Source organism: Ceratotherium simum, chromosome 27, assembly GCF_057802395.1.
Source record: "Ceratotherium simum simum isolate JZ-2026a chromosome 27, ASM5780239v1, whole genome shotgun sequence".
Taxonomy (NCBI): domain Eukaryota; kingdom Metazoa; phylum Chordata; class Mammalia; order Perissodactyla; family Rhinocerotidae; genus Ceratotherium; species Ceratotherium simum.
The window spans coordinates 35,066,032-35,092,547 of NC_141926.1; the positions used below are offsets into that span (position 1 = coordinate 35,066,032).

General features: G+C 37.6%; 1 protein-coding gene across 1 annotated transcript in view; it reads right to left on the reverse strand.

Moving 5' to 3' along the window:
• Positions 1 to 26,516, reverse strand: part of GBE1 (1,4-alpha-glucan branching enzyme 1) — a 266,110-nt gene that overhangs the window by 31,567 nt on the left and 208,027 nt on the right. Inside the window, exon 13 of the mRNA XM_087418209.1 lies at positions 615 to 799. Coding sequence (XP_087274335.1) covers positions 615 to 799 — 185 coding nt within the window. The remainder of the gene's footprint in view (positions 1 to 614; positions 800 to 26,516) is intronic.

Here is a 26,516-nt window from a genome sequence, read left to right on the forward strand (position 1 = left end):
CATACTATATGCTAATTTTTGCAAAGGAAAAAAAGAAGCCTGTATAAAATTTGCACCTGTTAATTACATTTTCTAAAACTTATTGAAAACTGAGACTTTAATTCTAGAGGAGAGTCAGGCTCATGAAAAATACAAAACAGCATGCAGGTATAATGGCATCTATTGAAATGACAAGTTAGAGACCAGTAAAGGAGGGGAAAAAAAGGAATAAAGAAATCTACATGTTGTCAAAGTCATTTCTTTATGACAGCATAATTATTTATATAAAGAAAAACAGTCAAAACAATTAAGATGTTTTCACAGCAATTTCCAAAATGGATTCCATGCAGAGCTTTTGTCATTTATTTTAACCAACTGAAACAAAAATTACTAAATTTAAACAACAACAAAAAGCTAACCAGCAAAGTAAGCAGGGCATTATGTTTAAGATTTTCATTATCTATTGGAGAGACTTCAGTGACATGTTTTGACAACCTGAAGTGTGTTACAGGGCACTTACACACTGAATAATAAAGTGATGTTTAAAAGATCTGCACACAGATTTAAGCTGATTGCCATTCGAAGCATGTACAACATTGGTGACTAAAACATAACATTTAGAGGAAAGAGCTTACCTGGGGAGCTGAAAGCCAACCACATCTTTCTTCCAATTTATTCATATCCCTGTCAAAGTTATTTAGGAACTTATAGCGAAGAAGGTGATCATCAGTTAAATGAAACTGCCTTCTGGCATAATGGTAACTCTCATTATTTCCTTTTCTTGGGAAGTCTAACCATTCAGGATGGCCAAATTCATTACCTGCATTAAAAACAAATATAAACCTCATCTAGTGATATTAGCAATTCTCACTAAGATAACTCAATAACTATATGTTCTAAAGTCCTTCAAATCAATTTAGGTTATAATTTAGTACAGCTGTGCCCTGTAAATTACGTACAAAGCCGGGTCAGAAGCAGCCCAGTCAGGCACAAAGAGTACTGACCACATTTGGACTCAGGTCTGGCGTTAGCCCGGCCACATGTTCCTTGTTGCACGCCTCATTTTCCTCATGCACAAACTGAGAACAGTTATCTCTGTCACACTTATTTCACCTCCCAAATAATCTCTGAAGTCTCTGAGTAATTTCTGAAATCTCTATTTCTGTAATCTCTGAAATCTGTACAATGCTTTACAGTTTCCAAAGGCTTTGTATGTCCATTATTTTTTGCTCCTCAAAGGGACTCTCTCTCTTGTCCATTTCACAGATGAGAACTCCAAAGCTCTGGGCAGTTAAGAGATTTGCCCAGCCTCACACAGAGAATAAGTGGAAAGCAACCATTAAAGTTCAGTTCTTCTGATTAAAATCCAAAGGTTTTAATGAGGTTCCTTCTACCTCATCACATTAGGCAAATACATTCTAAACTTCAGGCGCTACAGAAACCCAAGTCATCGCTCTTATTATTCATTTTCCCTGTCACTTTCTCAGATCTGTGTTACCATTAGACATGCATCTTTAATTTGAAGTGTGTCTGCATGTGTGTGCGCTCGCCTGTGTGTGTGTATAGCTAGGACACTTGGTTGGGAATTCATTTATATATTATTTCCCATTATAATGATGAGAACCAGAAACCCAATACACTTGAAAAATGAAATAAAATAATAACACACACATATTCTTCACTCTGAAAATCAAATTTAGATATTAGTCACCCAATAGATCAGCTCATATTGTTTTCTTCAAGTTGGATTTCTACTTTACAACTTCTTTTTTTCTTCTAAAACTTAAATGCTAGGGGCCAGCCCCATGGCGTAGCGGTTAAGTGCGCGCACTCTGCTGCTGGCGGCCTGGGTTCAGATCCTGGGCACGCACTGAGGCACCGCTTGTCAGGCCATGCTGTGGCAGTGTCCCATATAAAGTAGAGGAAGATGGGCATAGATGTTATCCCAGGGCCAGTCTTCCTCAGCAAAGAGAGGAGGATTAGCATGGATGTTAGCTTAGGGCTGATCTCCCTCACAAATAAACAAATAAAAAATTAAAAATAAACGCTACTTTCCAAAATTTACTTTCATTTACCACTTTAATGCTGCAATTTTCTAAGCCACAAATTTCTTCTTTGAGTTAGAAAGTACCATAGCCAATACAGGTGTGTCCTATTTTAAAGAAACTAGTATATTAATATTCCAATAAATAAAAACTAATAAGCTAGGATGTAATTCAAAATGATTGATTGTAGAGTTGCTTTAAATGTAAACTCTGCTAAGAAACACTGCAATCTACATTTAACTTTTCAGGACTATAGTCATCAAAATAAAAATAACATCCAAACAAATATGTCTATAGTAGTTTCATAAAATTTAAAGTATCTACAAACATTTTGCTAAATTCTAATATTTCAGTCTAAATAACATTTTTTAATAATGTTACCCACTACGTGACACAGGAGGGAACAGGGTTTCTGACTCCTTGGGCCCATATCTACTTTAGGATGCTTTAAAGTGACACAAGGGCTTCCCTCTGCACTTAGGATTCCTGCCTGGGTCTGGAGCCTGATTCACATCAGCCTATGGTGTACCCACGGCACAGCTTGCTCCAACATCCATTCAACTGGCAAAAGGATGTAGCTCCAGAATTGTAGTGAAGACATTCTGGACTGATAATGAAGGTACCGCCAGCCTGAGGAAAATTCTGTGTCCAAGCACTAGTGGGATTTCATCTAGTGGAGAACTTAAGAGAGACTAGAAACGCTATGAGGTAGCTAGAGTGTAGTAGCCTACAAACTGGATCCAGGCTTTCTACAGGCAAAAATACTTTCATTTTGATATGGCCATAGATCTCTGTATTGCCTCCAGTAATAAGCAATTCCTTTAGCCTTTTCTAGGGGAGACTGTTACATCATTGTCATTATCATTATCACAGTAGAGGCAGGAGCAAATGCTTAATGTCTACTTATTATGTGCCAGGCACATGCACTGCACATGAATTAACTCTATCCACCTTCAACAACCCTGAAGTAGGTACTATTATTGTCCCAAATTTATAGGTTAGGAAACTGAGGCACAGAGAGTTATTAAGTAGTGGGGCCTATGAACCCAGACAGTCTGGTTTCAGCACCCTGACTCTTAATGACTACTCCACCACATTGCTCTGAGGTCAATACCATGGAAATACAGTGTGAAGAATGACTAGCCTCTCACACGTGGACAGAAACTCCAGCTAACAGGATGACATGTGCAGACGCATTGGAGTGAGAAGGTGAGTTGTACTAAGGAGTTTGGGTTAGTCATAAAATAGGGCTGGTGGTGAGAAGAACGGGTGGCACAGCCAGGATGAGGTTAGATTAGGATAGGACTCATAAAATGTGGAGCTTATATTGCAGACTGTAGGGAACCAAAAGCTATTTGTTTTTGGTGAGGAAGATGAGCCCTGAGCTCACATCCGTTGCCAATCCTCCTCTTTTTGCTGAGGAAGACTGGCCCTGAGCTAACGGCTGTGCCCATCTTCCTCTACTTTACACGTGGGACGCTGCCACAGCGTGGCTTGATGAGCGGTGCGTCGGTCTGCACCTGGGATCTGAACCTGCAAATCCCAGGTCACTGAAGAGGATGCGTGAACTTAACTGCTGCGCCACTGGGCTGGCCCCCAAAGGCTATTTTTAAGTAGGGAATGAGCAGTTCAAATGTGTTATTAACACATCTCTGGTACAGTGTGGACGAGACGCTGGGTATTGGGGATAGCTGAACGGTAGGAAAGCTGTACGGAATCCCGAGGCTAAGGGAAGAGATGATGAGATGCAGCAGGCAGGCGGAAAAGAAGGATCGACTCGAATGGCAGTTCTGAGGTGGAGACAACAGGACTCGATGACTGCCTGCGGAACGGAGGTTCTGAGGAGAAGGGAAGTGTGAATGCAATTCCCAAGTTTCGAGCTCAGGAGACCGAGCAGTGCCAGCAGTAAGTGCACTCGGGGAAAACGGTGACAGAACTGACAGAACGTGTGGGGAGAAGATAGTGAATATATTTTTTGGCATGCTAAATTTAAGACCTGAAGAATATACCTGCATCCATGGATTTACAGCAACCTTGATGAAAATAAAGTACTGAGACTCAGGAGAGAATTGGGGGTGAAGACCAAGAGTACTCTGTAAGGCCTCAGTGAGCAAGGGTAGCTGCAGCTACAGGAGGAAAAAGGGCCACAGGCGGCACCTCCAGGAAAGAAGACCTGAGGAGGTCTTCTTAGATTAGAGAAGACCGAGGAGCAACGGTCAGCAGAGAAGGAGGGACATCAGAAGAAAATCCAGAAGGCTAAGAAGAGTTTCAAGGAGGGTGGTCAAATGCTACCAGAAAAAAAAAAAGAACTTTCTATGTTATCACCCCTTTGGTGTGGGAATAAGATAGTGTGGAGCTGTGCTTTTCCATCTATGGTATGCTCCGAGGAAGCATAGAGATTCCAAGAAAGCTTGTTACCAATGTTCACGCTGGTTCATCACCTTTGGGGTGAGTCCCAGGCAGGCAGCTACATCGTCACCAGCCCCCCTGTAACGTTCTGAAGGAGGTGGGCGAAAGGCCACACCCAGAAGAATAACAGCATAGAGATTTTTTTTTTTTGTGAGGAAGATCAGCCCTGAACTAACATCCGTGCTAATCCTCCTCTTTTTGCTGAGGAAGACCGGCTCTGAGCTAACATCTATTGCAAATCCTCCTTTTTTTTTTTTTTGTTCCCTTTTATCCCCCTAAAGCCCCAGTAGATAGTTGTATGTCATAGCTGCACATCCTGCTAGTTGCTGTATGTGGGACACGGCCTCAGCATGGCCAGAGAAGCGGTGTGGCGGTGCACGCCCAGTATAGAGATTTGAAACTTCTTTATGTCTCAGTAATGACAGTCATACAACACAGATTTCCTAGTCAGGGAGACTTGGATTTTAATTCCAGCGAGGCCACTTACGAGATTCAAAAGAGGTAAGTGAGCCACTCAGCACCAGGTCTGGAGCCTGCAAGCTTTCAATGTCTGGCAGGTTTTATGTTACACACTTCCACTCATACTGATGTTTTTCAGGAAAGAATGACATAAAAGGTAATAGATGAGAGTTATAATAAAGCTAAAATTTCTGGTGCCCAGCATTCTGAGGAGGGAACTGACCACCCTACTCTGCAGTAGACATACAAGTAACCGGGACGAATGGGAAAGGCAGCTATTGGCTCCTCTCCACTCAGGTTTTATCATACCACATCATTCCTTTCTTTAAAGTGAGTAAATTCTACACAGATGTATTTATTCATATATTTAATAAGAGAAACACATTTCCCTAAACCAAGTATTAATGTCCTTTAAATTATCTACTATTTTAGATCTTAAAAGGCAGAATTGAACGTGAAAATAATTTTGTTACAAGACATCCAGAGTGATAGGGTAAATCAGGTTGCTATGTAGGGAATTCCCTCTCCACTCTCTTCCTTCGTTATTCCTAGATGTTCATCCTGCAAAACCTCTGAACAAGCTCTCAGGGGTTATTTATTTTAAATATATATATATATATATATATATACACACACACACACACACGCACATACATACAAACTATATATTATATATACACGATAGTATATATGTAGTATATATATGCTATATACAGCATATACATTATGCTATATACGTATAGTACATATTTTTATAGTATATATAGTATCAGTTGATTATATTCTACTTAAAACGAACATTTTAGGCACCTTCTAAAACTAGAGTTCTGCTCTGGTTGGAACACTACTGGCACTGGAGGACCTCCTCATCTCCTCATTTCTTCCCAGTCTTCTTGAAAATGTGACCTCAGCTTACAACGCCTGTTGCTTGCCATCTTTTCTACTGCCTCAGGTAGACTAATGAGATGAAAACATAAATTCTTCTCCACTGTATAGTTTAGCTTCTCTCTTAGTATCCCTCCTTGGAAGTACAGTTTTCATCAGTACAGAACTGAATGGTGTTTTTGACCAAAACTATTGGGGGCAGTATTAATCCATCTCATAATCTGGTTAAAAAGCTAAGTACCCATTCCCCAGAAATGTATACACACACTCACAGCATGCAGCCTCAAGGATTCATAGACTCCATTAAAAACCAATCCAATGTGAAATTACATTATTATCATTTATTTCTAACAATCTGGAATGAGAATTCACCTCCTTATAACCTATAGCATAAATAAGGATTGAAGAGTAACATTATTACAATTAAATGAGCAAAGGCATGAAAACTATTTAGAAGAGTACAAGACACACAATATGTGGCTCAACAAACACTAGCTACTATTATTATAGTGTTATAATTTTCTTTTAGTTATTGTTTTTATTGTACAGGTAATATACTGATAGACATATTATTATTTGTTTTTGTTTTTCTTTCTTTCTTTTTTTTTTTGTGAGGAAGATTGGCCCTGAGCTAACACCTGCCAATCCTCTTCTTTTTTTGCTGAGGAAGACTGGCCCTGGGCTAACATCCGTGCCCATCTTCCTCCACTTTATATGGGACGCCGCCACAGCATGGCTCGACAAGCAGTGAATCGGTGAGCGCCCAGGATCTGAACCTGCGAACCCCAGGCTGCTGCACTGAAGCGCACACACTTAACCACTTGCACCACTGGGCCCGCCCCGACATATTATTTTTTAAAATCACAATTAAATACACACACAACATCTGAAATCTTACCAAATAACCACTTTCTATGGTCTGAATGTTAGTGTCCCCCCAAAATTCATATGTTGCAATCCTAATCCTCATTGGGATGGTATTAGGAGGCGGGGCCTTTGGGGGGTGCTTGGTCATGAGGGTGGAGCCGTCACGAGTGGGATTGGTGCCCTTATAAATAAGACTCCACAGAGCTCCCAGCCCCTTCCGCCAGGTGAGGACACAACCAGAAGTCTGAGAACAAGAAGAGGGCCCTCATTCAACCATCCTGGCACCCTGATCTCGGACTACCAGCCTCCAGAAACTGTGAGAAATAAATTTCTATTGTTTATAAGCTACCAGGTCTGTGGTATTCATTATAGCAGCCCAAGTGGACTCAGACACCACTGTTTCCCTTTGGTAAATACTTTATTTATTTCCTTTTATAGCTATAGCTATAGCTATAGCTATATATCTACATCTCTATCTATAGCCATATACACGTCTATCTATTTATCTATCAACTTGGTTTTGAACAAAGATAGACTTATATTGCTATTTTGAATTTTAATGTAAGCATTTTCCACGTAAGAAGTATACATCTCCACGATGGTATTCCACTATTTGCATGTAACAATTTTATTTAATCATTCTCTTCATGTTAGTCATTTGGTTTTTTCTAAAATTTTGGTATTATAAAAAATGACCAGTCTTATAAATGTATCTCTGTACACTTATCTGATATTTCCCTAACATAAACTGAATAAGCAGAATAGCTGTTCAAAAGGTAAAAAGCAGATACGATTCTAAGAGAAAACACTTCCCAAGTTTTGAACTTACTAATTAAAGACACAAGCACAAGTCAGCAAATTGTTCCTGCAAATAATGTTACACACACACACAAATCATATTCCTTAATGCATATGTTTAATATTCTACTTTAACAGTATTTCTCATCACTTAAATTTAAGATTTCATTTTACTGCCCTCTAAGATATATCAATTTTAAACATTCATCTTTTCAATAACAAATCTAAAAAATTATTAACAACTAATAGGAAAATTCATTACATAATGAATTTTCAAATAAAGTACTTGGAAAAATATAAGACAAAGACAAAAGGAGGAAAAATGTTTGACATAATCCTATTTAGGATTTTTTATGTATTTTAACTTTCACTTCATTTATCACTTATAAGTATAAAGCCACTACTTTAAAGAACATCCCAATAAGCATACTTATATAATATGGAATGTGAAATTGAATTTTTAAGTTAAGAAAAGACCAGGGCAGGCCTCGTGGCTTAGTGGTTAAGTGCGCGCGCTCTGCTAGTGGCGGCCCGGGTTCGGATCCCGGGCACGCACCAACACACCACTTGTCAGGTCATGCTGAGGGGGCGTCTCACATAGAGCAACCAGAAGGATGTGCAACTATAACATACAACTACCTACTGGGGCTTTGGGGAGAAAAAGGGGAAAAAATAAAAAAGGAGGAAGATTGGCAATAGATGTTAGCTCAAGGCCAGCCTTCCTCAGCAAAAAGAGGAGGATTGGCATGGATGTTAGCTCAGGGCTGATCTTCCTCACAAAAAAAAAAAAAAAAAAAATCCAAGAAAAGACCTATTTTTAAAAAAATTTTCAAGACATGATGAAGACCCTTTTCTATTAGAGAATCATTTATTAATCTCTATTACAGACTAATTTAAATTTTCTGAAAATCTTCTCCTGGAGAGGCTTCTTTTTAAACTGAAAGATATAAAAAGCTGCATACGACAAAGAAATAGAAAAATTACATTAGTGATTGCAGACAAAACATTCTACTGGGTGGCTTTTGAATGCTATCTCTGTTGTAAATGAGCTGACAAGGGGCAAATTAAGTTTAATGTAGACAAATGCAACATTAAATTTCATATTTGGTTCAAAACTGTAAACAGAAGCATAAAATAAATGGAAGCAAATCACAGAAAGACTTTCAAAGTGACCTTGGAATAATAGTGAACCATTCTCCGACTGAACAGAGAAAACTGGAAAATGCCTGTTAGTATCTTACACCAGCTCACAGCTCACAAACCTAACGAAGAAAAATACTATCATTAAAACAAGTTAAGAATGTTCTTCTCAGCTATGGTCTACAAATTACTTAGGAAATGTGGCAGCACTTGAGACAGTATAGTGAAATATGGCCACCCAAATAAGCTTATAACTAAGGGCTGCTGTATATAAAGATGGATAAGAAATCTAAATTTATTCAGGTGATGGCAAAGTAGGTAACTAATTTGTTTTAGTACAGATAACTTGATGGAATAGGAAACACGGGATCTGAATCAGCATTTTAATTTAACCAAATAAAAAAATACGTGTGTATATATATTTCTAAATTATATATAAATATGTTATGTACACACGCATACATAATATATGTATATATTCCTCAATGAATGCAACAGGCATTTGTAAGCTTCATACATTCCTAGTGATTCCCTGATATTTTATGCAAACTATTGTATGTGTGTTCATCTGTGCATTTTTCTGAGGAGAGAAAGGTTTGCCTCAGATTCTCCTGGTGTCTGAGTCACCACTCACAGCATTAGAATGTTAGGCACTAGAAGAATTGGTCACAAGTAAGTTTCTAAGCTATATAAAAAAGAAGAAAAAAAGTAGAAGCCTAAATTGAGGGAAGCAGTTTTAAAACCTTTGGCTGGTTTATTCAACAGATGAGAGGCTTAGAAAAGTCACATTTAAACTAACTGTAGCACACAGAGACTGTGACACTTGAGAACAATACTTCCAAGTCCAAAATATGCATTACAAGTAACCTGGCACTAACCATCAAAGTATGATCTTTCCACTCATCAACTTACGATTATGATCATGAATGTAAGACATAGAATGCTACTCATTTCACAATGAAGGGAGGATAGTAAGGTTTCGAGCTGTCATTTGGAACATTTTGCAGGAAAATTCACAGTACATGCCATGATTCACTGCATTCAATATACTAACAGAACTGGGAGCTTCTAGAAATGAGGAGGCTGAAAGCTTTGGCTAAGCAACTTTAAAACAAAAACAGGGAAGCAAGTGACTAACATTGCTACAGTTAATTAACAATTCTAGAAAATTCTACTAAGTTGCATCTTCCATTTCCATTTCCTCTGTGAACAGCACCATTCATGTCTGGTTAATTGTGAAAAAGCTATAAGCGCAAAATTCCTATTCGGATTTCTTTTCCTGTAATTAATTTTTTGCTGTTTGATGTAAAGTTCCAAACTATAAATTGACAAGAAGCCAGCTGGTATGGTGATGAAATTTGAGACAATACAACTAACGAAAAAAGTACCAGCTCTGTTAGCTGAACATTTTGATTATCGGGTTTGTGTGTTTTGTTTCTCTCAACTGTAATACATACTAATTTTACCTAGGAATTAATTAAAGTCTATCACAGCTTCCATGCTGTGGATGTTATATAACTTTTTGTTGATACCGAGTTTACATATATATATATATATATATGTGTGTGTGTGTGTATATATATATATGTGTGTGTATATATATACGTGTGTGTGTATATATATACGTGTGTGTGTATGTGTATATATATATACGTGTGTGTATATATATACGTGTGTGTGTGTGTATATATATACGTGTGTATATATACGTGTGTGTATATATATACGTGTGTGTATATATATACGTGTGTGTGTACATATATACGTGTGTGTATATATACACGTGTGTGTGTATATATGTGTGTGTGTGTGTGTGTATATATATATATATATACGTGTGTGTGTGTGTGTGTGTGTGTGTGTGTATGAGTCCTAATGAGAATATGAAAAACTTTAGCTCGTATTCCTCTTAACTGTACTGGAGACCAACTCTTAAAAGGAAGTATCTATTTTAAAATTAAATGCTTTGGTCTGCCTCAAGTCCTTCAGTGAGTACTCAAGTCACTAAAGGGTGGGGCACAGCATAAAATATTTTTCTAAATCAGGGCCTGTGATTTCCCTTTTCAAAAAAATAAACTTGCTATCCACTCCTCCATCCCACTTTTGATGCTAATCAATCTGGTTCTGGGCAGGGGCCACATCTAATGTTTCTTTTTCATTCTCCACACCACGTTCCAGCGTACTATACCTACAACAGAGACTCCTTAAATATTTGTTAAGCTTGGATGTTTCCCTCTACACTTGTTAAAGGTCTAATATCATCTCTTTTGAGGCACAGAAGCAAAATATAACAACCAGATCCAGAAGATGAGATAAAGGGCGGCACGGCAGCTGAAGCAAGCAGAACAAAATTCAGCAGTGCTACGGGGGATTTACTGTTAAAGTCTACCACAGCCTCTGTGCTATGGATTTTAGGTAACTCTTTGTTGATATCAAGTGTATCTATACATATACTTTATATACACATATATATGTGTATAAATATATATATATGTGTGGGTATGTATGTAAGTATAAGTCATGTGTCACTTAACAATGGAGATATATTTATAGAAATGCATCGTCAGGTGCTTTTGTCATTGTGCACATACCATAGAGTGTACTCACACAAACCTAAATGGTATAGCCTACTATACACCTAGCCTTTATGGTACTAATCTTATGGGACCACTGTCGTATATGCGGTCCATCGTTGACCGAAAGGTCATTATGCAGTGCAAGACTGTATATGGTACAGTCCTCATGAGAATATTAAAAAAAAAAAAAACTTTAACGCCCATTCCTCTTAACTGCACCGAAGAGTATTTTAAAATCAAATGCTTTGGTCTCTGGGTTCTCTCATGGAGCCTCCATCGTTACACTCCTCCTTTAAAAGGTAAAGTCAACAACTATATTCTGAGCCCCATGACTCACTCTATGGGTCCTACGCTCAACTACAACCCAAGATTATAATTTTAAAACTATTGAAATGTACCCTGTGTATCCAATAACATGCTTAATGCACATTAGCATGATCCCTGACCTCATAGAGCCCACGATCTAATAGGGGAGACAGACAGAATTAAACAACTATAAACATATATATTTTCTTAATGGGGGCATATGAGGGAGAGGGCTCAAAAAAAGGCTTAAAGGATCAGTAAGAGTTAAAACAACAAAAAGTAGTAGGGGAGGAAAGGACAGAATGCCAGCAAACCCCCCCCTCCAAAAAAAGGAAAAGGCAGCACAGCACCTTAGGGAGAACAGGCCTGAAACTATGTCAATATACAGGGAGGGGGGAGGAGTCAGTCTGAGGAACTCCATCTTGGAATTCTAGAAAATTATCTTTGGCGTTAAAAAACAAACATGTCTTGGCATACCAGACACATATATGGCTTTTAGAAACATACAAGGTAACTGACGCCCTGGGAGTAGATGGAATTGCCTGGGAAGAACACGGTAGGTAAGAGCGACAGAAAAGAGAGCCCACCAGGCCAGAGCCTGAGGAACACTCACACGACGAGGGGGGCAGAGGAAGAGGAGCCTGGAAAGAAGCCTGAGGAGAAAGGGCTGGAGCGAGGGGAGGAAAACCACGGTGGGCGGGAGACGGAGACTGATCAGGGAAGGAACGCAGTGGTTGACGGGAGTGAGGGCTAGTGAGACATGCTACAACCTGAAGTGCTATGATAGAGTAGTAACCAGAGGGGACACTGATGACCAGACAGAACGAGAGCAGGCATGTCTGAGGGTAAAGCTGAAGACTGAAAACTCTACCGTGAGTAAAAAGTGCTTTATTTTTTAGGTTTGTTTATTCTCGGATATTCTGACAGGTAGGATTTAACTAAATACCTGGGAAAGAACGGTCATTCTTAACTGTGTGTAAGCTTTGTATTCCAAATTTTAAATTCTGAGGTGTTTTATGGTATATTTATGCACTTTATCTTAAGACACTAAAAAAAGAGTATACTATTAGTATGCTAGCTTAGTAGTTTCCATTAGGTTTCCTTACAATGCCTATAACAAATATACAAACTAATATTTTGAGTAAAACACATGATAAATTCCAGTCCCTCATCCCTTAGATAAAGGGGATGGTGGACCGAGTCAAAGTTCCACCTGCTCTCTTATTCCATCTAATAATACTCTAGGGACTAATCTCCATGCCCCTGATGCTGTGACTTTGACAGGGGCCAGGAATGGTGCTGAAGGTTAGAGCTATAGTAGCAAGGCTGGTCCATACCCTCATTCTGTCCTGCTCTCCCCAGTCTTCCCGCCGATCAATTGTGCATATAAAGTCTGGAGGCAAAAGCCAAATGAGCTCTGGAAACTTTGGAAAACAACTTTCAACTTTGCGCGGACCATGGCCAACCCATCAGTCCCTTTGCCGGGCTACATTATTAGAATTGTTGATGTTCCCGTCAACAAGGCACTGGATAGGGGATGAACTAAACGCTCAGGTCGAGTGTTTTGATAAGAAGGTCATGAAAATGAAACAAAAGACACTCTGAACTATCAATGCCTATAAGTACAAAATCGGATTAACTCTATATTACATACAGATGTGGCAGAATAAATGTAGACATAAACCAGTCTTATTTGAAATGCTAAAGAATTAGCAGTATAATATTGAAGGGTAATTATATATCTCTTAATGCTTTTATTTAAATCAAGGAACTGAAAGAACACTTTAAATAAATGAAATGCAAAGTAATTATAAAATTATATTAAAATAATAAAAGCAAGAGTAATTTCTTGAGAGCCCTCTATATATGTGGACTCCATGCTAGAATTTTAGTAGTTATTTCAAACAATAGTCATAAAAACCCTTCAATGTGGGAGGGGACATTATTCTCATTTTCAGATACTAGATCAGGAAGAATGTGAGTTTCTAAGGTTATGCAGGTATCAAGTGTCAAGGCTGGTATTCAAACTTAGGTCTGTCTGCATGCTCTCCATTGTATCTGGCACTAGGTACTTGACTTGAACGGCATTAGCTGCAAACCTATTATGAATGTACAGGCATGAGGGAAGGTAATGAAAGAGCTATAAAAAGACGTCTAAGAACGCATGTCCAACTCCACTATCAAGAGCACAAATAAAGCATATTCATTACCGACCTGTGCTCCCTCTGGGCCCTGCGTGTTCTGCTGCTCTGGCCGTTAGTATCCGTGCTGTAGCTGGTTAGTGTCCACGAGGCCTTCTTTAACTCCCGCAAGAAGGCCTTGGTGCTTGTGTTTCCACTTGCACTTGGATATACTTTGTTTCCTTAGTAAGGTAATGATTTAAATAGTACATTTTTTTGTATGTTTGTTGTTTCGTTTTCCTAACTCTGTATTAGGCAAGGGATAGATAATCTTACATTTTCACCTATTATCCCTATTGCCCAATGATAGCAGGCATATAGTACACACTCAAGGATTTATTAAATAAGCATTGAAAGAAAAAAATGAAGGAAAATTATGTCTGCTTCCCTTAGTAGACTATATTGCTTATGGAAAGTTCTGTCTTATTTTTTGAATGCCCAGTTTAAAGCACAGGGACTCAGATAAAGAAAGTGTCTAACAAATGTTTCCTTACTGACTACAACATTGGTTTTTATGAGAACCATAAGAAAAACAGACAAAATGTGCTACGGGGTAGAAAGGGGATGGGTAACGAGGAGCCCATCTGTACCATCAGGGAGGGAAGGTGTAAATCCCAAGAGAGCAGATAAATCACTTCAGTTCTCTATTCCTCAGAGGCCAGGATGACTCCTCAGGTGTTTTCCTATCCTGAATGCCACGCCGATAGGAGGCAGAATTTCAAATGGTTCATGTTGCTATGTATACTTTGACCTACATGCCATTTTTGGCACAGTTTTGATTTAAAATAAATAATAAAAGTATAATAAAAACAAGGATAAAACAACGAACAAAACAAATAAGACTGAATTGAGAATGAGTGTTATTTTTACGCAAACAGAATTTTTTAAGGTATTATTTTCTTAAGAAACCAGACAGCAACAGTAATGGACTTCTGCCACTCATCCTGAAACTATTTTGATGCTGCATGAAACAGAGGACTCAAAATACATTTTCAGGGGCAGAAGAGAAGGAATAAACCATATGAAGGAAGAGATGGTGGGGGAAAAAAAAGAGGTTATTTGATAAAATCCTAACTGAATTCAGATTGTTTGCAAGTAATTTCTAAATGTCTTAGAAAATGTTTTGCTAATGGACAGCCATGTAAAAAGTGTAAAAGTTTTGCACGTGAATAGGGCACCAACTAAAAGACTCCACTCCTTTTCAGGTGGTAGAAAACAAGTCAAGAAACAAATTATACATTGGCTGATTATAAAATTAATTATACACATGTAGTTTTGTAGGTCGCAACTGTAAGATTCAAAAAAAGTTTAGTAGTGGAGTCACATTGTGTTATTTTTTCCCTAAAATTTGCCTATAATTAGGATATGCTACCACTAAGTTGGGTCAGTTCCTTGTGGTCACATCAAACATACATAGTAACAGAGATTAACAAATTTCCTTAAGAAAAAAAAAACTTCCCTAATCAATTATTCTTTCAGAGCTAAGCAGAGACATGTAAAAGAGAAGTACATAACCACAGGAAATAAGATTGGAAAGAAAATGTTCACTTAAATCCTCTATACTTGATAACTGACATCAGTTTAATTCAATCCTGGTATCATTCCCAGGCAAGAGGAGTGCTTCTGTAAGAATCTAAGGCACAGCATGCTGTAGCTTTTCTAGGTTCCAGTCTTCCACAGCCTTTCTTCTGTAGCCAACAACTCTAACTCCGCTGGTAGGGAGACTTAACCACTTGCTTATAACTTAATCAAAGAACTAGTATCTGTTTGCCTTTGGATGATGCTTCCATCGATCCAAGCTCCTGCCAATAGCTAGTCAGCCTTCTCTGCCTCCCTGCTGTCAGCTCATGCTTCCTCTCAGGCCACTGGTGTCAAAGAAATGAGAAAAAATGTCCACAGCAGCATGAGGGCTGGTGGGAAACACTGTGAACTTCTTCCCTCAATAAGAAGAAAGGTTCTCAGCATTTGTACTTGCTTCAGGTGTCTCTCTGCTCTGGGTAATACTGATTTTGAATTTATTAAAATGTGATGGTAAGGTTATAAATTAGCCTACCTACTGGCTTTGAGGCAGTTAACAGGGAGGGTTCAAAATCACATAAACAATCTTAATGTCTTTAAAATGATGGCATTTACAGTATCATTCATAAGTCTCCTACAGAAGTTTGATGCAACATGAACAACCATCACCACCATCCTCCACATAGGTAAACCATCAAATCCTCCCATTCTCTGCACTTCCATAAAGAGAAAGTTCTAAATGACAAAAACTGTTTGCTCAAGAAAAGAACACAGAAATGAAGGGATACAATTATAAGTGTTGTGTTTAACTTCAGTCATATCCAACCATTTCATTACTTAAACTATTCCATTTAGAAATGCTTATCTCTATCATTTGTACCCAGATGAATAGTTTCTTTGCTCTCCTTTAAGCTTTATCTCCCAACATACAGACTTTGTTTCAATCAAACAAAACCAGATGACAGTAATATAATGATGGCCCAGGTTTCCCACTTCTACATCTCTCCAGTTAGTCCTTGACTTGTAATGCCTGTTTTCGCCTCCAGAAATCCTGTCCGTTCTCCAACAACCAGCTTAAATATCATTTCCTATGTCAAAGATGTATCTCTCCTTCAGTCCAAGAAACATAATTTTTTTTAGCTGATAAATTGCTTTCAAGAAAAGACACATTTTGGGCTCAGCCCAGTGGCATAGTGGTTAAGTTTGCGCGCTCTGCTTTGGCAGCCCGGGGTTCACAGGTTCAGATCCTAGGCGCGGACCTATGCACCGCTCATCAAGCCATGCTGTGGCAGCGTCCCATGTACAAAATAGATGAAAATTGACACAGTTGTTACCTCAGGGTCAACCTTCCTTACCAAAAAAAAAAAAAAAAAGACACATTTCCTAACTTCCCTTTATGGCTCTAAGTTTTGTCCAGTGACACACAAGCAGAATTATTATGTGAAGATTCTTTCAAAAGAGCTGACTCAACTGGTAGATATTCACTTTCCGCTTCTCTTCGGTACCTTGATCTGGACTATGTGGGAAGGGCAGCATTTCAGTTTTGTGCATTTTACTTTATAGTGAAATGTTTTGTACACATAGATACACAATTAAGTGAATTTAATGTAATTGTATCAAAAAAACCTAAGGCTATGACAAATATCTAAGTAAATTTCCTTTCTTTAGGTTAGAAAGTATCTGTATAGTGTAGAAGGAAACTTAATATGAAATATGCTATTATCTCAGAACAAATATCTCACATAGTTACTTAATTTGAAATGAACATAATGTATTAATTTTAAACAATATAAAGAAAGCTATTCAGAAGTAAATGCTATAGCTTGACTAAAGAGTAAAGAAATATCCCAGAGACTCTAATTACACTCAAAAGATTAAAATAAGCACCCAAATTTATGGCACAACAGTTACCGGTCCCCTCACAAACGGGGACATGAATGTATAAAACAACTTTGTCAAAGTTTTCCGCAAGCTTCTTGAAACTTTACAAAGAATCATTAAATGTGTCAGGTATTTGGGAGAAAAAAGAAACTTTTAACATTCCAAGTGACAGATGTCAAGACTCATGAATATCTAAATATCTAAAATCTAAATATCTAAAAATCTAAACTACCATCCAGGAATATATACATATTTACTTTAATGTTATTCCCGGGATTCATTTAAAAAAACTTTATAGGAAGAGTGGGAGCACACAGTGGAAACATACTAAGGAGGCAAATTCTACTGACTTACACAACTACAAATGCTATTGCATAGTTTTATGCTTTCATATAATTTTATGTGAATTAGTCCAGTCTTCAGTAAATAAATAATTTCTTATAGAAATTAGAAAATTATGTGTCATACAGTGGGGGAAACATGAGATATGGATACAAAAGACACGAATTTTAGGACTCAGTTTGTCACTTACCATACGTAACCCTCAAGCTGTGTAACTTCTCCTTATTTGTAATATAGTAAAAACTTATATTTATCACACACTTATTACATGCAAGGCATCATTCCAAACTCTCAACATCATTAAATATTTTACTTCTTACAAGTGCCCAGTAAAATAGGTATCATCATAATCCCCATTTTTCAGATGATGAAGGTAAGGCAAAGAAAGATTAAGTAATGTGCCAAAGATAATACAGCCAGAAAGTAAAGCAGCCAGGATCAGAATCTAGGCAGACTGCCTCCAAACCTGAACTCTTAACCACTATGTTACACCATCTCAACATGAAATTATACAAAGGATACTGACTTTGGTGGTTGGTTGCACTAAGTGAAATTACGCATGCAAAAATGTCTTATAAACTTTAAAAGTCTAAACAAATGCAACATACATATAAAATTATGTGGGAGTTTATACAGGGAAAAGGATACAAAGAATAAGGATGCTGTGACTTGGCTCCTAGCCGAAAGTTAAGAACAAGGAAAAGGAAGGAACAACTGAAATAGACTCTCAGGGTTCAACCACTAGTTACTGGACTAGAGACGACGACACTAATAATTATAATAATTGTAAAAAGGCATCACGATTTGTAGGGAGGATGATTTCAGTGACTTTGAGGAACCAGAAAGATATCGTATCAAGATCCCAGGCAGGCAGCTTCAAAATTTACGTTTGTAGTTTAGAACGAAAGGTTGGATTTGGGGATGTTGATTTGGGGATTATCTACATTAAAGAGATGGCCAAAGCCTAAAAGTAGATGAGCTTTCTGAGAAAGAAAGAAAGAGCAGGGAAGAAATAAAAGAGGCCCAGGACAACATCTGAGAAAATACATACATTGTAGGAGAAACAAGATGAAAAGGAGACTCTGAAGGAGACAGGGGAGTCACAGTTGATGGAACAAAGGAGGCAGAGAAAGAAAACATGAAGAAAGTCAAACCAAACCAGGTGATCAAGAGAGCTCGGGGAGTGGGTGCAGAGTCCTGCAGGTCACGGAGGACCTTGGAAACCAGAGCTTCTCAACTGTAGAGAGGGCAGCAGGAAACCTACCAGGGTTTGAGCAGTGAACAGAGTTATGAGAAAGTAGGGTTAGCACACATAACTACATTATGATGTTGGCAAAGTAGAGGGAAAACAGATTAAACAGTAATTAGCTTCACAGGTTAGTAACCCGTTTCTCAATTTGTAAAAGGTGCATTTTAAAGCAATGTCTAAAAATTTTCTGATATTTTCTCGGATTCATTTCCTAGTTATTTTAATTATCAAAGTAATTAAAACAAATGTGTATCAAAATCATGGTGAAAAGAACTATCTGTAGTCCAATTGCTTCCTGTCGATAGTGCATATTTAGCCACATTATAAAAGGAGACATCTATTGTTTTATTTAACTATAATTTAAGAACAAAACAACTTAGGTGTCACTAATGTATATTATCAAGTTGCAGAGGAAATACTGGTTGGTACAAAATATCTTGTGCTAAGGGTCAGAAAATAGCAAATTTTCTGCTAATTATTAAAATTCAAAAATTTAAGAACAGAAATTCTGTTCTTTCTATCTGTAAGTTATAATAATTACATCTGTCTCTTCCAATTAATCTTTCCAAGACAAAACAAGATATCACTTATGAAAATATTCCCGATTCATATGGAAACAAGTATTTTGTGCACCCAAGGTGATACAGATAGAAACCGATTTTGAGAAACAAAACTATTTATACAAATATTTCAATACATTCAATGTTAATATGAATGATTATTTTCTTCACCAAGAAAATAATTTTCATGATATGCATATAATAACATAGAGATATTAGAACTTTTTCCAATTTAAACATGTGACCTTAAAGTCAACTGATTAAAAATGAATGGATTTCATCGTCTTTTACTCAAAAAATGATGGGTGTCTATAGGAAGGAAATTTAGAATTTAAAAGTTTCAGCTCTTTATCTCAAGCTGTCTGGCCTTTGATGTTATATTTGCTCAGGCAACTCTTGCCCTCATTTATTTGGGGGCAGCACATTTTGGCAAGGGAAGGAGAAAAAAGCAAAGAATAAAAGAATTAAGTCAGAAGTAGGCTGGCGGTCATTGAAGACTTTTTTTTTCATTTTCAAAAACATTTGAAACTTAAATCTGTTCATTTTTAGCTACTTCAGAAATATTTTCCAAGGGAATAAGATCTCTCATCAATTCCACTGTTAGGAAGAATATGAGGCCAAAGTCTCTGTTTTATTTTACACAGGAGAACACTTAATTACATGGGAATGGCCGAGCCAGGACTAAAATCTTACCTGTCTATCCTAAAAGAAGAATCTACACATTAAACCAGAAAACTGAAATGATTATGCTTCAGATACTATTTTGCGATAAACAGAATCTAGTGGACAATACTTGAGTAGAAGGCCCAGAAGTTACAACGAACAATACAGTGTTTCTCAACCAAAATAAACCAAAAATTTTGTTTTTTCAACAAAAATGTCATTATCCCCCCCACCCCTAACCTCCTCCACACTCACACTCAGGAACCTTTTTAGACATTTTTTTCCTAATTGCTTCCATCCCATGAAATTTAAGTACTATAGATCTAATGCATATCTGTTTATATGCTGTGATGCTCTGGAGGGCAACAGACTATTATAACAGTTAAGGTTATTTTTTTTGCCCTCCTTTAACAATCAATTTTCACCCTCATTGAGACTGCATGAATAAAGCATGTTTATGAAACCACGAAAACAGGCACGTTGCTGGAAACGGGTGCATGCGTTCTGCTCTAGGCACAGAGGGCGCATGCTGCCTGCACTGGGTAATCCTGGAATTGTTTGACCACATCTCTTCAAAGAGAATAAAGGGATCCTACCTGGTCCATGTGATCACTGCCCCCTGGACTTTATTCTCATCAAGCTCTCTTTAGGAACTATCAAAAAAATCTGACTCCAAAAATATTGGGATTGGTTAACAAATATTATAATAGAAGCTTTCCAATTTTGTAAGCAAAAGAACATATTTGACTATTTTTACTTATTCTGCTAATATTTATTTGGCCTCATTTATAGGAGAGCCCATACACACACAGGATTTAAAAGTCTCCCAATTAAAAGACAGAAAAAGAGAGATTCCTCGTAGTTCACATAGCTTTCAGAAGACTCTTGTTTTAATAAATAAAATGCATTTTAAAAAAGTCAATAAATGGATTTTTCAAAATGTACCAGGTTTATAAATGTTTACTTGTTCAACATGTAATAGTTAAGTTCTTGTGTCATACTACTATTTTAAAGTCTATAAGCTAGGCATAAAATAAGCTGATCTCCAAAAACTATTTTAAGTGCACAGCATTTTTACATTATAATAAAGAAAAAGTAAAGGAAAGAATATAAAATGTGGAATAAATTTTTAACCACATAATATAATTAATATTTTTTATTAAGCTATAGATAATATATTAGATTAATCCAAGATATCTGGATGTCTTCCTGTTTGTGGAAGGGTGTTAATAAGGCTGACAAGTGTGGTGGAAAGGAGATACTATAAAAATAATTCAGTATAACAACTTCATAATAAGTTTACTTACCCACCTTATCAAGTTGTTACCAAGTATAACACGAAACTTTAACTCATGACTCATATATAATGAAGCATAATGTATATAAGATGAAAATATTGAAAAGGTGTGGATTATCTAAGTTTTCAAACTTTTATTTTTGTCATCTCATCTTTTCATCACAAAATGGTCATCACAGCACATCTCAGAATGGAACCTCAGAATGATGGTGGTTTTGTGCGTGCTGGTGAAGCTCAAATTCTATCTTTGTTTTTATTCACAGTCGTTCACAAGAGTCTATTAGACAATGGTGTGCAAATCAAGTTGCAAAGCTGTTTCTGGGTTGTTTCTCCCAAGCTATACAATTCCTCTATAAAAACTAAAAGTTGATTTATATTTTTAAGGTTAATAACACATGCCTATTAGTTCTTGTTGACAGAGTTCCTAAATGTATTTTTAAAGAGAAGATAACGATTGTAGGCATAAATATATTTATGAACTGTTTATGCTTTAAAAGTTATACTATTATTCTTTTTCATTTGTAATTTATGCTTCTATGGGTACAACTTACTTTGAGCAACTTAATTTTATAAAAATGTTTTCATAAAAGATAAATCAGGTGATAATTCTTTGCTATATTACAGAATTCTTTAAAATAGCACATTTTTCAATTGTACCTCAAATTATTCATTTTAAAAACCCAAAATTAAAGAAAACTTCTCCCAATGATAGTTATTGCATAATGTGAGTTACACCTGTACTACCTTATATTTTCAAAACTGCTTAAATCAAGTACCCGATCATTTTTGAGTTATGAAATAAAATGCAGAGGTTGAGTTAAACTTGCAACGTTCAAAAAAACATATCTCTTATATGATCCACATAGAAAAAAAAACCAGTATTCAAGTATTTGATTATTTAGGATATAAATATGCAGTAAAAACAATTTATCTAAATAATACAATGATATTTTTTATCTTGTACTACGTATCTTAGGCAGAGTCAACAATTAAATATCTCTTTTATTTGAGTTAATAATCAAAGACATCTTAGTATTCATATGGCCCTGGAAAATGGCAACTTTACTTTACTCATACTCTTCATAAAAATCTTATTTAAAGAAAATGATTTTGAACCCATCCACAGGAGATATACCCAATTTATTGATTGATGTGAATAGTGTAGAAAGAGTTCAGACCTACAATTTTAAAACCAATTTTACAAAATTCCAGTGGCAGAAGATCTTGCAGTGCTATATGTAGTTTGAGGTGACTGTCCTCTCAAATCTATCTTGCACGTTTTCAGTCGAGTAACATATCTAAACTGTGGATCTGACTATGCCAATCTCCTGTAAAACCCTTCAATAGTGCTCTATGACCTGGCCTTTGCTTCTATCCTCAGCCTTCTCTCTCATCATTCACGTTCTAAATTAATGTGTCCCTCATGCTGTTTCACCTTCTTAGCTTTGCGTAGTCACCCTTCCAGTGATGGATTCTCATGGAGGATCAGGACAGAGAGGAAAGGGACACGTTAAACTTAACCCCTCGCTCGTCAGGAAGCCTTCCCTGAAGGGCCACCATGTCCTCTGCCAAGTTCATGCTCTTCCTTGGAGTACTCTCAGTGTTCCACACAGACCTTGAAGGTCACATTTATCACCTAACACACCTACATCTGCCTGGCTCTCTCTCTCTCCTCCATGGACAGTGAGCTCCCTGAGCTGACAGCTCGGTCTTCCTGACAGGACCCAGGTCCTGCTGATGCGTGACCCAGCAGCAGGTGCTAAGTCACTGGAGAATGAAGGAAGCAAAGGGGACTAACAAGTCATTTGTAAGAATGGCTCACAATTTGGAAATAAGTTATCTTCTCCCTTGAATTGTTTCATAGATTACCACACGATATGAAATTTGGTTTGCTGTTTTCCCCTTTGATTCATCTTCTCTGGAGGGACACCTATAGTTAAGAGATTTGCAGACATCACTGCCAATCTTAGCATTCATTTCAAGTAAATTAACAATATTGGCTTATATGGGGTAACATGTTTTGAGGCAGAGACAGCTGAGTTCAAATTCTGGCTCCTGTATTAATCTGAACAAGGCATTTAATCTTTCATTTTTCTCATGTGTGAATGAAGGCAATCATTCCCACCTTGGGATTGCAACTCAGCTTTAATGAGATATTAGATGTAAAGCACTTACTGTACTGCCTAGCTCAGGGTAGGGTTCAAGATATTGTAGCTACTTTAGAACAGGATGCTCAAAGACTGTCAAATTAAGACAAGTCACCCAAATAATCTGCATCCCACAACCCCTCAAGGAAAATCCATTCCCAGAGAGAAACCTATGTCTCTCTAATGAGAGAAAAAAAAAAATTACTTTATTTTCCAAGGATCTTAGAAAATCTCTCTCCTATTAACTGAGATTAGTGTGCATAGTTCAACTTCCTGCTTTATTTGGGGGTGTGAGCCAGGATGGAGAGGTAAGACTCAGACAACGATAGAAAGTTTTAGAGGCAGAGAAATTCATCTTCTCAATGCCGGGTCTCCTGTTGGCAAGTTACTCAGGAGAAAGTTTGCCAGAGCAGATTACTCATGTTTAGAGCACGCATGACCCCAGTCCAGAACATGACAGCCATACAGCTCACCAGCTCTAGCAATATATAATCAATCACATTTGCATTCTATGGTTACAAGGATCTTTATAGTCTGCTTGAATAACACTGGAAGCCATTTGGCCTTTGAGTTAAAATAAACTCTCTGATCAATTCTTTTTGGAAGAAAGATCTGTGGGTTTCTTGGTAACTTCTAGAAACCTATGGAAAGTTCTAAGAGGCTGTGAGCCAAATAACAAGACGTACTACATAGTAAAACTGGAAAGGAGAGAATTAGTGAAGGTGAGAAATGATTCAAGAGCCCAACATCACAGCAGAAATATTGTGAAGCACGAAGAAAACTCATACCATGAGATGGGTGGGGGTGAGGGAGATGCTGTTAATTTATTGGTATCTCATGTAGGCAGATGTCACCAACAAGATGAGGTTATCACTCAGGTGGGTCTTTGGGATTGGATCTGGGGGAGGCTTAACTGAAGATATAGCACTAAATTAGGAATTCAGGGCTAGTCTAATGCCCATTGTATATTAATTTATCTTTACTCCCACATCCTAGAATAACATCCTATTTTTCCCTCCTTAGGAAGATGAGTAATTTGATAGAGGATCCTGGCCTAGCTGACTCCCTGGATTTAGAGGAATCTTCTGTAGACACTGAAGCTCATGAAATGAGGCTTTGGAGTTATTCCAAAATGCTAGATGATAAAGTAAGAAAGAAGGTTTGAAGAAATTTCTGTATTTCTAAATAATGTTAAAGTACGTAGTACCTCCATTCTGCAAACTCAATCGTCTTCAACTTAACAATGGAGCTGGAGAGGTTTATACAGTATGGATCTACTTCTAATCCCAGGCTAAGTGGATAGTGAGTCCATTCAGTGGTATATATATAAAATTATATGTCATATAATATATAAACTATACATTCTATATGCATATTGTATATATATGCTGTGTGTGTGTGTCTAGCAGCAGCCTAAGATCAAAGAATTCACATACTAATTTGAGAAACAACTGTGCTTCTTTCACTAGGACTTATTCTAAGATCCAGGCTCACTTTATTGTTGTGTTAGATTAGGAAATCTGCTGTGCAGCCTCCAAGTTGAAATTCCTATTTGTGATTATCTCACTTTGAGGAGACAGAGATGAAAAGAAAAACAAGTGCTTTAGCATGCATGGGAATTTTCTTTCTTCATGATGCTATGATGATATACCTTCTCTAGGAGAAAGGTCAGTGTCCTAGATGGTAGGTTTTGGTTTAAAATTCATAACACGTGAGGGATAATATTCCACTGGTTAGCATGTCCTGCACAGAAAAAACGATTTCATTTTCCCAACAAGTCTCTCTAACGAAAATAAATGATTGAACCAATAGTAATAATTAATACCTCCCCTTTCTGACAGAGTTTTATAGAAATAAATCAAAGAGAAAAGTTCTTGTTTCTGCTGTAAAGGCTTAGAGGCAGAAGACCAGAGAGCAGCAGACCTTGCTTAGACGGGTGAAGACGGGGGCGCTGCCATGGGTCTCATCCTATTGCTCTTTTTCTTTGGAACTTCAGTGGGAGGTCAGCCCGGCTGAACAGCAGTTCAGGAGGAGTCATTAACACCGCCCCCATTGACACCCACTGACACCCAGACACGTCCCAAGAGAAAAAATGCAGGGACCATCCGAGTATCCTACCCTGAGACCGAGGCTGAAAGAATTAAGGACAGACAGGTTCATTTGCTTCTTAACTCCTCTCAACAAGCAGATTATCAGTAGACCCTTTTCCTATCAGTAAACAGTGTGACGTATTCAATTTGGTCAATGTGAGTGGGCTAGAGAAAAATGTGGATAAGTCACATCAGAAACATTCTCTAATAAGTTAAGACGTTTCTCTAAAGTGACTCTTCTCCCAGGTTATGGTCATCAGCAAGGATTTGGAGGCTCTTGTGAAAACTAACCTGGCAGAAAGAACATTTCCAGTACTGACGAGGGTATTTAAATCACGTGGGGAGAGGGACAGGCGATTCCATCAGCCAGCTGCCCATGATTCCAGCACAGTCTGGATCTGTCTCTGGCTCAACCTTCATTTTTGCATTTCCCTCCATCAGTGGATCTCTGTGTTGATCTCCACAAATTAAAATCACTTGATGAGATTTTTAAGAACTACCCCTGCCAGAGCCTCAGGGACCTGGCTGGAACCTCCAGACCTTGGCTGGAACGGTGGGATGGGGCTCAGGCTTCAGGATTTTAAAGCTCCTCGGTAACTGTAGCAGCATTTCCTCAAATCTCAGCACAGTCTCATACTCACCGTACGTTCTCATTAAATGCCAGCTAAAATTGGTTATCAGGGCCATTACTTTTAAGTCTACGCCATATAAAATAGATGCTATTTGTGTCTCTGAGCATTTTAACAGGGCTTCAAGCTATTTACCACTGTGCATATTGAGAATTTTGCAGTTTTTCACAGCTCAGTTTTATAGACTTCTACTATTCATGTTACATTCAGTAAACTTGCCTCAACAAGCTAAGAGAAAATGCCAAAAATTAGCACTCCTACTGTTCGGGAGAGTGTATTTTGTCTTCCTATAACTGTTTCAATTCCAGCACTTAGCAGGAAGACATTTAAATTTTTATTGTATTCTGATCCATCAGAGAAAAAGAAGAATTTACAAGTTTGACACTAAACAATCACAGATGGAAGATTTGAAGTAAGATCACACATTTTACACTGAAGTATAATGTAGCTATCACTAAATGCAGACTGACACTCGGGACAAGATCCATCCAGCTTT